The 15651-nt window shown below is 35.3% G+C and overlaps 1 protein-coding gene across 3 annotated transcripts in view; it reads right to left on the reverse strand.

Moving 5' to 3' along the window:
• The window catches only part of VWDE (von Willebrand factor D and EGF domains), an 82345-nt gene that overhangs the window by 24059 nt on the left and 42635 nt on the right, over positions 1-15651 (reverse strand). For all 3 annotated transcript variants that reach the window (XM_034963721.3, XM_024929704.4, XM_055115715.2), the window contains exons 12-18: positions 14635-15599; positions 12427-12563; positions 6428-6583; positions 6209-6313; positions 4646-4760; positions 2324-2574; positions 1170-1389 (exon numbers count right to left, since the gene is read on the reverse strand). In XM_034963721.3, coding sequence (XP_034819612.2) covers positions 1170-1389; positions 2324-2574; positions 4646-4760; positions 6209-6313; positions 6428-6583; positions 12427-12563; positions 14635-15599 — 1949 coding nt within the window. The remainder of the gene's footprint in view (positions 1-1169; positions 1390-2323; positions 2575-4645; positions 4761-6208; positions 6314-6427; positions 6584-12426; positions 12564-14634; positions 15600-15651) is intronic.

Below are 15651 nucleotides of genomic sequence, written 5' to 3' on the forward strand. Positions count from 1 at the left end.
GGTGCTCTTTGAAATGCTTAACAACTCATCTGAACGAGTAAATTCAGTCATACATGGATGGTAGCCTTTATTATACTAAAATTTATGAGGCAATCAACATTTGAATTCTTTCAAATAGAGTCTACAGTGGAGTAGAAAAGAGATCTATATTCATAGTTCCCAATGATAAAATTTTTGTTTTAAAATGCTGAAGAGGTCGGGCGCGGTGGCTCACACCTGTAATCCCAGTACTTTGGGAGGCTGAGATGGGCGGATCACGAGGTCAGGAGATTGAGACCATGCTGGCCAACATGGTGAAACCCCATCTCTACTAAAAATACAAAAAAATTAGCCGGGCTGGTGGCGGGCGCCTGTAGTCCCAGCCACTCGGGAGGCTGAGGCAAGAGAATGGCGTGAACCCAGGAGGCAGAGCTTGCAGTGAGCTGAGATGGCGCCACTGCACTCCAGCATGAGCGACAGAGCAAGACTCCGTCTCAAAAAAAAAAAAAGTGCTGAAGAAAATTAGAAGACACATAAATATTCTGCTCAGTTCTATTGTATTGTTAAAATGGGTGTCTTCAAGAAAAATATCAGCTCATTAACTATATATTTACTTATTTAATATTTACATCTATTAAATGTAAAGAAAATATTCATATGAGTTTTTAAAAAGCTGCGGGAAATTAAAGGTTGGCAGTCATATATTTATTTCCGTAATCACACATTTTAGGGCAATTAATGAGTTAGTAAATATGCTAACATTTCATTTGATTTCAACTTCTTACCATGATATTTCTAAGTCAATGAATTATCAGTAAAACCTCTCTTAAGTGATAACTTTTGTATTTTCTCTGGCATAATTCCTTTATTTTTCCATATTATATCTTAATAGTAATACATTTTAATACACTTCTCCCTATCAAATACAGGTAGGAATGTTTAGGAACCTGCAAAACAGGTTCCTACATTGCTATAACAGTTATAAAAATTGACAAAATTGTAATAGTGCATGGAACTTACAATTTACAAAAACAAGGGATATGGATAGTAATTATGTTTGTAATAACTTTTATTAAAATTGTAAAGATGTGTACTAAAATCTTTAGGACCACACATTTGCTTAAGTAATCTGTAGATATGTGTTTCAAGGAGCTTTTCTTTCTAATTTGTTATGAGGAGCAAAATCTTACCTTTGAGCTCAGGTGGACAATCACAGGAATAACTGTGAAAACCACTAATACAGCTGCCAAGACCACAAGGGTTGGATTGGCACCCACTAATGTCCACTTCACAAAGGCTGCCATGGAAGCCAGGCAAGCAGACACACAGGTACACTCCATTCCCTGGAGAAAAGTTCCTATCAGACACACATGATCCACCATTCAAGCAATCACAAGACTTCACAGTCACCTACAAAACAAAAAAAAAGGAAATGTCTTATTTTTCAATAAAATTATCTTCAGTTTATGCCCCAGAAATCATGACAGTCATGTGTGTTTATGTACAAGTATGACCAAATCACTTACATTTGATATATATACACACACACACAAATGTAATATAAAATTGTATTAAAAATAGTTTAATAAGGCAATTACGCCCACTCCCAGGTGCATAACCACAATATAATACTAAGGATAACTTTTCTAAAAAAAAAAGTTACAAGATGATCAATTTCTGTCATGCAAGTAGAACAACTTAAAAAATCATTAAAGTGGAAAGCAGTTAATCACCTGGGTTATTCACAAATCTAGAGAGCAAATGATCTCCCGAATTACTGGGTTAATATGGCATAGAACGCAGCTGCTCTTCACAATATTACTTCGGTGTAAAAGCGTGTTCCAAGTTTCAAATGAACAAAGGACATATAAAGGGTTTGTAAGTATTAAGTGCTCATGACTGACATAAGCAAAAGAAAAGTCAATAAAGAAAGGAATTATAGTTGTCAATTATTTATCTCAAGTTGTATTTATAATCTTGATTTCTTATTCAACATCTCAGGTCCTTTCACCTGATGGAAGAGGGTATAATTATCAATCTTAGATTAATCACACATCTTTCATGAAGGTGGAGCTGAAGGAGTTCTTTATTCTTGTCATAGTGAAGTGCCAAATAAAACAGTATAGAAATTATTCATTTAGATCTGTGCTTCTAGGCTTGAGACTCTCTAAGGTTTTAAATTCTTACAAAGAATAGTCAAAGTTTTGGCAGTTTAATTTTCCATACAGTGTTTAATAACTTTGTTGCTCTTTACAACTAGCAATATGGCTTGTATTTTAAATTCAAATAAAGTTGTTAAAATTGCGAAAGAATCCAGTGGCACTTAAGTAATTATAAAGATTACCTCAATCGTGACTCTAGTTTCAGCATCGCAGTCATCATTAAGGCGTAGAGTAAATTGTTGGGTAGTTAGTAAATCTGTTTTCCACATAAAAAGCCCTGCAGAGGAAACACTTGCCCCTTCAGGACCAGAGTCCAGCGTAAAATGGATGTCAGAACCTTCTGGATCGAAGGCCACGAACTGATACTCAAAGTTTTCACCATAAAATGTCTGTAATTTGTCTTGCAATGCTTGAATCACTGGGGGCTGGTTGTCTGTAATAGAGAAAACACTTAACTTTATACCCGTGTAGAAAAAGGAATGAAGTGTACTTCTGAGAGCTCCCACAGAGATACGCATTTTGATAAAGACTGAACTCTGCTAAAAGGTCTATTAGCTGCTTTTATTTTTTTTTTTTTTTAACATTCTGAGTAAGTTCAATTCCATTCTCAGACACGTGAAAGTAACTGACAGGTGCAAGACCTCAGGCATTATTATGAAAGTATGAAAGCACTTTGGATACAGCACAGAATATATAAACACCCATGCACTGGCCACACTGGATGCTGCACCTCTTCTGTCTTACTTCTTGGTGTTGACTGCCTCACTACTCTCTCTCTCTCTGGCTGTGGATCCTTTGCACTCTGTTTCTTTAAGCCTCACTTTCTGCCTGTACTCCCTTTCTCTATTCCTCCCTCACTGCCCATGACTGCTCCATTTCTTTGGCTCCTTTGAACGTTTCTCGCTGTACTTGCCTCCCCAGCTATAATACATGGAAGCCATTAGTCATATTCATCTTCTGATCCTCAGAGGTTCTTCCAGTGGCTGAGTGCACACACTAAAAAAGAGGCTATTTCAGGATGGGCATGGTGGCTCACACCTGTAATCCCAGTACTTTGGGAAGCCAAGGCGGGAGGATCACTTGAGGTCAGGAGTTCCAGACCAGCCTGGCCAACATGGTGAAACCCTGTCTCTACTAAAAATAAAAATTAGCAGGCATGGTGGTGGGTACCTGTAATTCCAGCTACTCGGGAGGCTGAAGCAGGAGAATTGCTTGAACCCGGGAGGTGGAGCTTGCAGTGAGCTGAGATCGTGCCACTGCGCTCCAGCCTGGGAGACAGAATGAGATTCTGTCTCAAAAAAAAAAAAAAAAAGGGGGGGGGGCTATTTTAGAGGACAGTCAGAGTTCCCTTTACACTCATGAAACAACTGAAAATCTCTTTTTATATTGTCTTATATTAAAAAATGTCTACCTTTCCAGCCCACTGGCTTAACAGTTGGAACAAATAGCCCCATTACATTGTACTGAGCACAAAAATTCTGCTTGCATCCACAAACTACTAATGCCCGGAGATTGTAGCTCTGACTCCTGTTCTGCCCCTGCATATCCTTACACAACCAGCCTAACTTATTGATCTTAATTTCCTCATCCTCAATATGAGAGATTTAAAAGACATGACATTTTTATGACCCTTTATGACTTTGAACACTATGAGACTATAATGAATCAATCAGTCAAACTATAGCCATTGACAAAACAGAGGCACCAATTCAGAAGTTGTATTGTATTTTCATCTCTTGCACTATATTTTTCCTCAAATTTCCATTGTCTTCCCACAGCATTCCATGAGTCTTAAACCTAAGCAGTGAATCATCTGGCAAATGTAATAAAACACAGTAATGAAATATGCACATACAATTACAATGATATTACACAGCATTGTATAAATATAAAGCTGTATGACTTCCTTAAATAAAATTACATGGGGCCAGGGAATAATTGTGTCCTATTGTCTCTAATAATGTCTCATCTCCCTGTGAGGGAAGAGAATTTGGACACCTATATGGAACCAACATAGCTCTATTTATGAAAGTGAGGAGGTTATATGGTACATGACTATAATTTGGGGTATTGTTTGAAACAAAGTATCTCAAAATTATCTGTACCCAATATTATACTCATGACATCACACAACAGTAGTACTGGAAGGCACTTTATAGATTACTGAGTCCAGATACCTTGTTTAACAAGTGCTGAATCCATGGCCTTTGAGCTTAAATGGTTAATAACTTCAGAAAACTGAACAGAGGTAAGGCTAAGCATAGGAAATTGTGTGTAGCTGAGTTAATAATTCCCATTTCTTCCATTAATAAATCACAAAGGCTTTCCTAATCAAATGTTAAAATAAATATCCTATACCCTCAAAGTAAATTTTGCAGTTAGGAGAGATGTTAAATTAAACACAGAGGTCGTTCATCTTAAACACATTTACGTAACTTCTGGCTGAAAACCACTTTTAAAATATCTTGTATAGGAAATATTTGGATTAATAAAGAGTAACTTACTTTCTAAAAATGACCAAGTAAATCTTGAAATTTTGGGTCTACAAATCAAACAAGGGCTGGTTCGATTTTTGTCTCCTTCAACATAGCAGAGTCCATCAATAATGCAAACATTTTCCTAATGGAAAATTTTTAAAAAAGAAAACATCAAAGTACAGCGTGTAGAAAAAAAATTACATAGAAGGATGGCAGTATATGTATTGATGATTCCAACGAAAGCACATACATCTATTTTGATACTTACCGTAAGTGCATATGAGGAAACAAATTACCTGAATACGTAAATGTCTATAAAACTGATCAATTTGGAGGTAATAAAAGTACACATAAGTTTTATCTTTACAAAGTTATAGCTTAGAATTTATAAATAACATGGCAGAAAATCTCTCTTTTGGTATTTTTCACTGCTAAACTCATCCTAGGAGTGCTTTATTCATAAAGAAATAAAACCAACTTCTTTTTTTTCCTCCACAATTTATAAAATCACATTAGGTTATAGCTATTTTCCATTTCCCTAGCAGCCCACTATGTTCTGTGAACACAGCCAACTAGACCAGATCCTTGGCATAATTATATCCACACTTGATAATGGATATCATTACACCAAACATTTGAAAGAGATGCTGATAAGCACAGAAAGAACATTAAATGTAGAAAGTATTCTTAGGGAGAGAATTGAATTTTATTCAGGAGATATAAACTTAGCTCATTTTACAAAATCTCCTTTAATATCACTTGGAAAATTGCACAAAAGTTAGAGCAAAATAGCTCCAGGAGGAGAAAACAATCTTGAATAATAATATTTTTAAAGTACTTATGAATATATGGAAATGAAATATTTGGGAAAAATAAAAATCAAACAGTTTCTCAAAACCAGAGATTTGATCTGATGACTAATCTCAAGAAAATAAATTTTAAACTTAGAAAAAATAATACTTTAAAATTTTCATGTACATAAATATTATTTGTATGCACCTCAGCTTTGAGGAGTCAAGTGTCTCTTAAGTCAGCAGTTCACATGTGAGACAGCCCTTCTGATAAATACAGAAGGCTGGATATAGATTAAGAAGAAGTCGTGACTTCACCTCAGCTCAGGCTGCACTGCTGTTCTGTAATCCCTCAAGTGGCAGGTATTTACATGCTCCAATAAAATTAGTTGCCAGGAAATACTCCCCATAAAAATACTAACTTTATACATTTTACAAATTTTAACCAAATGTATGTCATTTGATGCAAAGAAGAGTAGGTAACATAAGATCTCTTATTGGAAAGTCATTATTACTACTGAAAAAACAATGTAGGTAGGAGTGAAGTAGTAAATAATTTAGTCTCGACTTCCTCTTACAATTTTTTAGAAGTAATCTGCCATTTCAAAATGTTAAAGGTAGGAACCTCTTCGTTGCAGGCAGAGTAACAATTTCAGTTACCTTATATAAACTTGAGGAAGGCTTTTCTCTATTAGTTTTTCTGGTATAAAAGTGAAAAAACTACAATTAATGTGCCAACAGCATAGGAAATGAAAATACCTATGATGTAAATGTGAAAATACATGAAAAAAATACATACCTTTATAGTACATGAGTCATTTTTATAGAGACCACAAACTTGGCAAGCACCATCATATATGACCATTATTTTGGGATTACTGAATTTATAACCATCATTAGATACCTGTAACATAATAGTTCTATAATAAGAGGATTTGTTCTAAATGTTCTAAATTCATTATGAAATGTTAAGTATTTACTTTGTTTATAAATATGAAGATGTCTTTTTATTTTTTACCTTCAACTGCCACTTCCCAGTTGGTTTCCCACCCACCAGATCCATGGTATCAAACTGCTGAACATCAGTGGGCAGCTGACAATCAACAGCTCTGCTATTGCGGAAAACAGTCTGTGTATAGATGGGTTCTCCAGGCATCCATTCACTGCTATTATACTGAAGACATAGTGAGAAAGCAATTAACCTCTGTTAAATTATGGAAATATTTTGTTAGTAAATTACATATAATCAAAACATAAATTTTAAAATATATGCCTAGTATAATGGAATATATAACAGGGAAACAAAAGTCACATTGGGAGTGAGTTTTATTCAGAATAATGAAAAACATATATATGTTAATATGATGCAAATTGCTCCCAATGAATCATGCATTTCTTGGCAGTTCAAATCAAAGAAGTTACCAATATTGGTCATATACAATGGATCACTATGTAACAACTTTTGTAGCAAAACACACTTGACTATATAGATGACACACAGTGGATTGATTTTCTGCCCAGAAATTCCTTCATTTCTCCTGCAAAAGCTTCCATCACCTCATCTACTTGAAACTGTCCTTTCTGCCCCCTAGACAATTCCCACAGGGTCTCTCATATTCCTATATGACCAATCTCCCTGACTATGCTTGACTGGTGCAGGGGCAGACCTAAGCTAGGCCAATATTTCAATACTCATGATATTTTAACTTTGTACCAATGGAGATGTCATGCCAGTTGGCCTCTGATGGCTTGAGTTGCAAGATGCAAAACTATGGAGTGGTTGGTGGCCATTTTTTCACTATGGAGAGAAAGCCAGTATATAGTGAAACAGGAAAATGAAGCCCACAAACAGAAGCTGAATTGAGACAAACACACACACACACACACACACACACACACACACACATAAAAATGCACACATACTGAGTCTTCATGGTGTTCAAGTCCCAAGTTCAAGATTTTTCTTGAGAATTCAGCTACTTTCTTATTCTTGATTCTCTAAGAAATATACTATCCTCATAATAAATATTTTTGCTCAAGTTAGTTTATTAGTAATTTGAAACTAAATAAACTCTACTTAGTTCACTCTACTTAATAACTCAGTGACACATTATGCTTAAGCTACACTTTTAGTATTGTTTTTCAGTATGAAAATGCACTGGTCCCAAAAGAAGAGAAGCCAGAATAATGTTCCAGGTACGGGTAACTACGTAGGAAACCAAAAGCTATATTTTGCTGTCAAAATTTAGATTTAGATTTTTCTTTGAAACTTATTACTGTCAAATGTTTTCAACCACTCAGAATTTGTCATAGAGCATGCTGATGCTTCAATATTGTGGGTCAGCAGGAAAGGGAAAGGAAAACATGATCACCCTTATCTGCAGCTAACAGAAATTACGTTTTTGAAGATTTGATGATTGAAAGAGTGAGCTGCAAATCTCCATATTTAAGGGAGTATGCAGAGTCTAGCCTAGCAGATCTACCAGTGGTTTCCCTCTTGTAGAGGAAGAATGATGATTTCTCAGAGTAGTCATGATATCTACACTTAGGTGAATGTACAGTCTCGGTTTCTTGTGCAGAAAGAAAGCTCCAGCTAATGACTGGCAATATAGAGATTATTTCCAACTTTCTATTTCAAGGGGCCTACCCAAAATGAGGAATATACAGTGCTCTATTTCCTTTCCATTCATCAATATTTTGTGAGTATATATTATGTGCTGAAAATATCTCAGTGAAAAAAGATCACAAAGAAAATGACAGACAATATATAAGTTTATTATTGCATTAAAAGAGACTCAAATAAGATATAATACAAAAGGAGGTATTAAGTCTAACTAACTAGCACAGTCAAAGAAGCCTTCAAAAAGGCAAATACTTCTCTTCCTGAAAATAAAAAGGGAGACTGCTATTTGGACACTGGGAGCAGAAGTGGAAAGAGTGCAATTCACATGAATGGAGGGAATAGTGTATGAAAAAGACAGGGATGCATGGAACGGCATAAACAGGAAGTTCCAGCCTACAAATATAGACAAGAGCTAAATCATAATGTGCCATCCATTTCTTGGATAACATCCTGTATTTAATCCTATAAATCAGCAACCTTAAAATTGGATTTTGTAGAGTCTTGACTGCTTTGGGGGAGGAAGTGAAAGAAATGCTTAGGTGGTTGAATCTCTAGCTAAAGACTTGCTTAAAACTACTAATACAAAAGTAGAAAAAAGCATGTAAAATATGTTACACTTTATATTAAAAAAAGAGTTTCTATCCATTTTTTGTACCAAAGAAATATAGTAAGGATTAACCAGAAAATGATGACAGTAGAAACATACTTTAATGAAAAGAAGGAGTGATGGAAAGCAGATGACAGGGATGACAAGAAAGTAACAATTCTATGTGCATACCTTTGTATAGCTTCAACTCTTAGAACTATAATATTTCATATACCCTCCAAATAATTAAATAATTATAATCAACCAGAGTGTGGAAGAAACTCAAAATGGAAGACAAATATTTTTAAAACCTAATTGTATTATAAATAAAACAGATAACCACTCTAAACAGAGTGGAAAATAGTTAATCTAACTCACTTTGGAAAGCAGTATCTGCCTTTATATTGTGACCTTGTTTCATGAATTTGTTTTTTTACAGAGGAAAGGGTTAGAATTTCTGAAACTGACTTACATATACATTTAGATTGAGAAACCAGGTAAATATATTGTGGATCATGAGAGCCAGTTTTCACTTGTAAAGAAAAGAGTTACAAATAAGGAAAGGAGAAGGCTAGAATGAACCTTATGGCACTGCACTGAAATCAGAAGTATCAGTATCAACTCACAGAGATGACAGATAGATAAACCGATAGACAGGTAGTTACGTGAGTGTATAAGTGTACATACATAGATTTTCTAACTGTATCCATTAAAAGGGCCAAGAAGGATTAACTACCCTGTAACAAGAAGCACACCTTGCACCCAAGTCTTGGATTTTAAATGACCCTCTTTGATAAACGGAACTACAGTCTTTAGAGAAACGGTTGATTCTAGAGTTGGGGTAGGAAAAATATGAGTCTGGAATATCATATGATGCCAGAATGTGATAAATTGTTCAAAAAATTATGGGAGCAAGTTAAAAGGACATGTGAACGAATTTGTAATAGTTCCCAATGGTCAAAGCTAGAATAATTTAAACAGCCAAATAAAGAATGATAGCATTGAGTTATAATTCATGAAGTAAGCTTCCATTAGTCTATACTGGCCTGAGTAAATAAATGAATAAATAAATTGGAAACAAGGAACAGCTCTTCCTTTCAGTAGAATTCCAGATAATATGTGTAGAAGAAATGATGGAAATAGAAAATCACCACTGGTAAATACCATAGTCATAATTGCTACAAGCAAAAATTATAGTTGGATGCTAAAATTAGGAAGAAAATGTTTGAGGAGCTATTATATATTTGCATAATCTAAAAGTGTCTCCCTACAACATACTTATTAGTTAACATGGGAAAAACAGGGAGCTTAAAGTGAAGATACATGGCAAGAACCCCTTAAGTAAGTGATCAAAATTTACATTGCCCGTGATTAGATACATTGCATCATGAAAGGATGCACTAAAAATTGTACAACATGGCATGACCTCAATCTAACCATAAAAAAGGAACATTCCACAAAATAACTGGCCAGTGCTCTTCGAAAGAACCAAGTGTGCAAAAGATGAAGAAAGATGGAGCACCGTCACAATATTCAAAAGAGCCAAGTGTGCAAAAGATAAAGAAAGATGGAGCACTGTCACAATACGAAAGAGACTGAAGAAACATGACAAAATGCAGTATAAAATCTTAAATTAGATCCTGAATCAGGAAAAGGACCATTATTAGTTGGACAACTGGTAAATTTACAGAACAAGGTCTGTAAATTTGTTAATAGTATTGTATCGAGGTGAATTTTCTGATTTGAATAATTATTTTATGAATATGGTTTATAAATAAGATATTAACTTTATGAGAAACTGGGTGAAGAATTACTGGAAACTGCATTATTTTTACAATTTTTCTGTGAGTATCAAGTTATTCCAAAATAAAAGTTTTTAAAAATTACTTCGTAAAATGGGCAGTCATTAAGGATTTTGCATGACCTGATTTCCAAAATGCTAGATTTTAAAGAGGAACCCAATCTTCGAAGGGAACTGAAATTTGAACTAAAAAGGTGAGCAGGAATCGATTCATGTTGACTGAACATGTAATAGGGGAGCTAGGAGAAGACATTAGCTTAGTGGCAGGGCGAGCACATTCCACACAAAGTGAATGCAAGGCTTTGAGCAGGGCCCATGTTGGTAGGGTTGGGAATCCTAAAATAGTGGCACATTAAACAGACTTGACTGCAGGTATGAATTAAAGGCTAGAAGAGCCTTTAAAACCCAGCACTGGGCAAGACTGGCGTTAGGAGAGACAGACTTAACTTCAGCACAATGTAAAATAAAGACGGATATGCACTCTAATTTTAGTTTGGGCAAGTGAACATCTTTCTTTCTATAGTTTTTGATTTGGTTTGGCTCTGTGTCTCCACCCAAATCTCATCTTGAATTGCAATCCCCAAGGATCGAGGGAGGGACATAGTGGGAGTTGACTGGATCATGAGGGCAGTTTCTCCCATGCTGCTCTCATGATAGTAAGGAAATTCTCATGAGATCTCGATGGTTTAAAAGTGGCAGCATCCCTCTTAACTCTCTCTCACCTGCCACCTTGTGAAGAAAGTGCCTCCGTCTGCCTTCTGCCATGATTTTATGTTTCCTGGGGTCTTCCCAGCCATGTGGAACTGTGAGCCAATTAAACCTGTTTTCTTTATAAATTACCTAGTCTCAGGTAGTATCTTTATAGCACTGTGAAAATGGACTAATACAGTTCTGTATAGTGTGTTAGAGGATTCCAGATTTTACTCTGTATTTATCAGAAGTTTGCAGGAAGTGGCAGGTAGTATGAGAGTAAATCACAACAAACAATGCATCTGAAGGTAAGTACAAGATGTGCTTTCCAAGAGAATATAAATCTACAAAATTCGCTCCTGGCACATCACTTAGTTTTCATGTGATGTCATATGATTTATTCTGCCATGACTAATATAATGTCTATTCTCTTAAGTGATATTAAAATTACTTACATGTACCTTTCTATTTTGACTTATTACTTCATTGGGATTAAAATATTTCATGACTTACTTAGAAAGGCTCCACCCATAAAATCCTGAAGTTAGCATACTTGTGTTTAACTACTTGATAAAGACACATACAAACCTATTTCCTCCTGTAAATTCTCAATCTCAGAATCACATTTGGCTTCATTAATTTAGAGAAAAAGTAAGAAGAATATTATAATGTGGTTTGCTGTCTTAAGTTTTCAGCTTACCCACATATACTTTTGAAATTCATAGAGTCATCCTTAAAATAAAATTTCCATGTGAATAAAGACAAGGAAGACCATTCAAATAATCATCAAAAATAAGGTACAATTTGATATACTAATGTTCAAACTGATCATGTCTGTTTCTGTGGGCTTCAGAAAGATCAATACTATTTTTTAAACGTGGGTCTTTTCTGTCTAAAATCCTTAGTAAGGAAAATATAAAGAATAAATGCAATTAGTCCTCATTTTTTGATTTGTAAAAGGGAAATGTTCATATCCAGTTGATGCAAGATGTCTTGGCTAAAAACAATGTCTCTTCTTTATGTTTTTACATTTCAAGAAATACAGAGGCTTACATAAATCAAGCTTGATATTCTTTTAGCTTTTTAATATAAGTGAAAACAGTGAGCCGATACTTCAATAAAAAGTTTATAAGATATTTTAATAAAGTTAACAAAGAAGCATCAACGTTATGTAACTTAATCATTTTCCTGTTCAGCTTTCTAGATATAATATCGTTTGGATTTATGTTGCTAATTGATAGACCAAATTAATCCAAGATAATATTAATCTGAGTATCTCATACACTCTATTGTTTCTGAACTCTATAATTAACATACCTGTAGCTTAGTAACTTCACATTTAATTGAAGGTAATTCTTTGAAGCCTTTGCCAAAAACTCTCACCATCATACAATTATATTTTTGAACATCACAGAATCCAGCATTCCCAAGCTCTGTAATTTCAGGAGCTTTGTCTTTGGAAAAAAAATATAACAAATACTACATATTTTATTTAATTTCAGAAAAAGAAACTAATTATTTCCAAGCCCCAAATTAAAAGCATATGGAAAATAATATTTTAAAGTATACCTAATAATGCTGCTTACAACACTAATTAAGCCATTAAATGTTAAGAGTAATCTGGTATTAGAAGAGGTATCTACCATCAAACCAATAATAATATTACAAACACTACCAGTCCTAAAATCACAGGTTACACTAATGTTTAATAATATTTTATATCAATTAAGGACAAATATTAAGAAATTACCACTACAATAAAGTACATTTTGGTTTTGCCATTTTGGCTTGTGCCATATAGCTGGGTTATAGAAAAAAATATTTCTGTAATAAAATATAGTAGTTAGTAATGCAATGTATTAAAATTTCAAAATGTCATCTGTATCAGTCACATCTGGTTGTCAAAATGGGTATATGCAGTGTGTAAAAATTATTAAACCCCTTGCCTAACTACTGGGAAAACCTAAGTGAATACAACTCTACTAGCAGTAGGGTAGAAAATCACGTGTATTCAGAACCTTAAAAATCTTGACGAAAATTTTTTTTTAAGCCTGGGTTACTTCAGTCCATACTTTCACAAATTCAACAAATGTTTAGTAATTTTCATTTATCTGTTGTTATTCTAGGTACTGGGGTTGTAGTAATGAACAAAACAAAAGTTTCTGCCTTCATGTAATTTGCATTCTAGATGAGAGGATAAAAAAATAAACAAATAAAAAGATAAATATAAATTATATTACATAATTGTTTTCAGGAATATAGAAAAAATTATATTAACTATATTAAGGGAGATTAAGACCATGGAATTGTGTAAGAAAAACAAGTCTATTTTGAATGACCACAGAGGATTTTCTGACAGTATGACATTTGAACAGAGAAGTAAAGAAAGTAAGTCATAAAGATCTGTGGTGGGAGAATCCTCCGGTGAGAGGGAGCAGTGAGTGCAAAGACCCTGAGGTGGGAGCAGGCCTGGCTCCTTTGAGGAACAGCCAAGCTGCCAGTGTGGCTGAAAAGCAGTGAGCTGGGGGAGGAATGCTAGATGAATTCAGTGAGAGAGGAACCTCAGACTAGCTAGGGTCTTCTACGCCATGGTAGGGATTGTGGACTTTACTCTGAAGGAGATGGAGAGCCATTCGAGCTATATAAACACAGGAGCAATATGATCTCACTCACATTTCAGTGGGGTCACCTGCTGCACAGAAATTTAGTTTTGGGAGAATCTACGATAATCTGAGGGGGAAATAATGGTGGCTTGGACTATGGTTGTAGCAGGGAAAGAAATGAAATGCTTTGAAGCTGGAGCTGGATTTGCTGCTAATGAATTAAACTTGAGGCATGAAGGAAAAGGACAGGCAAAAATGACTACAAGTTTTTAATGTGAGGAATGAACTTTGCATTTACTAAGAAGGAAAAGGCTGTAGGTGGAAAAGAGCAAGATGGTAATAATGGGAGGGAAATCAGGAGTTACTGGTTTACTTATTAAAGGAAACAAAACTTTTTACAGTTTCTTTGTCTAACATATTAAGACAAAAGAGTTTATACTGTATAGATAGATGCATTAGAGAAAAAGAGTTTTAAGCAAATCAGTATAATTAGCCAACAATATAAACACAGTGCTTTAAAAATACTAAATTTGAGTTCTGGGAAAATAATGATTCTCTATAGGTAGAGGGCCCAGTTGTGTGTAGAGGCCCTGAGGTTAAATGATCTTGGCATTTTCAAAGGACAGCTCAGAGGAGCTGGAGTGGAACAACAGGGTGACAGTAGCAGGGAATGAGTTTAGAGAGCCACTGAGTGCCAGATCACACTGTGCCTTCTAGGCTGTTATAAGTTACTTTGGCTTTTACTCCAAATAAGATGAGATGCTGTTGGAAAGTTAGTAATGTGTTCATTAATATGATTTGGAGGTTTTCTCTATAAAATCTGAATAAATACTGTTAGGATACTGAGGGTGAAATAAAGATCAAATGCATTTTTATAATGAAATATCACATGCAATATCAAACTTTGAGAGTACTTACTTACCATAGGAATCACTGCAGTCATAGGAACTAAAGCTTGGGGAACATGCACACCCCCATTCCATGCACTGCCCATTGCCGCTGCATAAATTGGGGCATTTTAATACTGAGAGAATGTCTTCAATTGATGTGCCATACTCTTCTGTGTTATATTTCCCCTCCTCCACAATCCTCTTTTCACATTCATTTTCTAAAAGGGCCACACCTGCTTCTGCCCAACTAAGATCATCTTTTAACAGAACATCCCTCACACACATCTCTATAACACTGTCTAGTCTCTTGCCAAGAAAAGCAAGACACAGCCTTCCTATGCTGGAGTTGGCTAGAGTCTCCTGACAGAGGGTCAAGGTGCTATACTCGGTGAGGCCAGAGGGTGTGGGCCAAGAGGGGAAAAACTCTTGCTGTACATCCTCAGCATGGTCGTCTGGGAAAAAATAAGTAAGTTCTTCCAGATCCGTTTGGCCGAGACTCGGGAAAGCAAACAAAGGAGGAAACTCATGAAAGTTCTGCCGTTTCCATCTGTTTTGTCGATTGTACCTCATTTCTTGGCTGTGGCTTCCCCGGCCTTGTGTATATTTCTTATTGGCCAAATATTGTAGTGAATCTTGTTTCTCATTTCCAGGATGTTTTTGTACATTTAAGCCGAGTTTAGTCAGGTTTATGTGTTTTTTTTCTTGCAGAAAGAAATTTACATTATATTCTTCTGGAGATGTATGCTTGTTTATCTCTCTGACAAGAGTGTCTGAATTAATATATTCGGAGGTGACATCTAGTTCTGGTATCAAAGAAGATAAGCTGACATGACTGAGGTCTTTGCAACCCAAGGCAATTTCTGATCGAGAAACACTGTCCAGATCTTCGGAAGATGGATACGCTGCAGTGTCCAGTGAACAGCTACAATAGGATGGCTTTCCAGGTGATGTCATAGAAACTGGCAGTGTGTCAAACATGCTTTTTCCTGGTAAAATCCTTCCAGAGGGAAAACAGGAAAGAATAGTAATTTTGTACATAAACATTTTTT

The sequence above is a fragment of the Pan paniscus genome, chromosome 6 (genome assembly GCF_029289425.2).
Source record: "Pan paniscus chromosome 6, NHGRI_mPanPan1-v2.0_pri, whole genome shotgun sequence".
NCBI classification, from domain to species: Eukaryota; Metazoa; Chordata; class Mammalia; order Primates; family Hominidae; genus Pan; species Pan paniscus.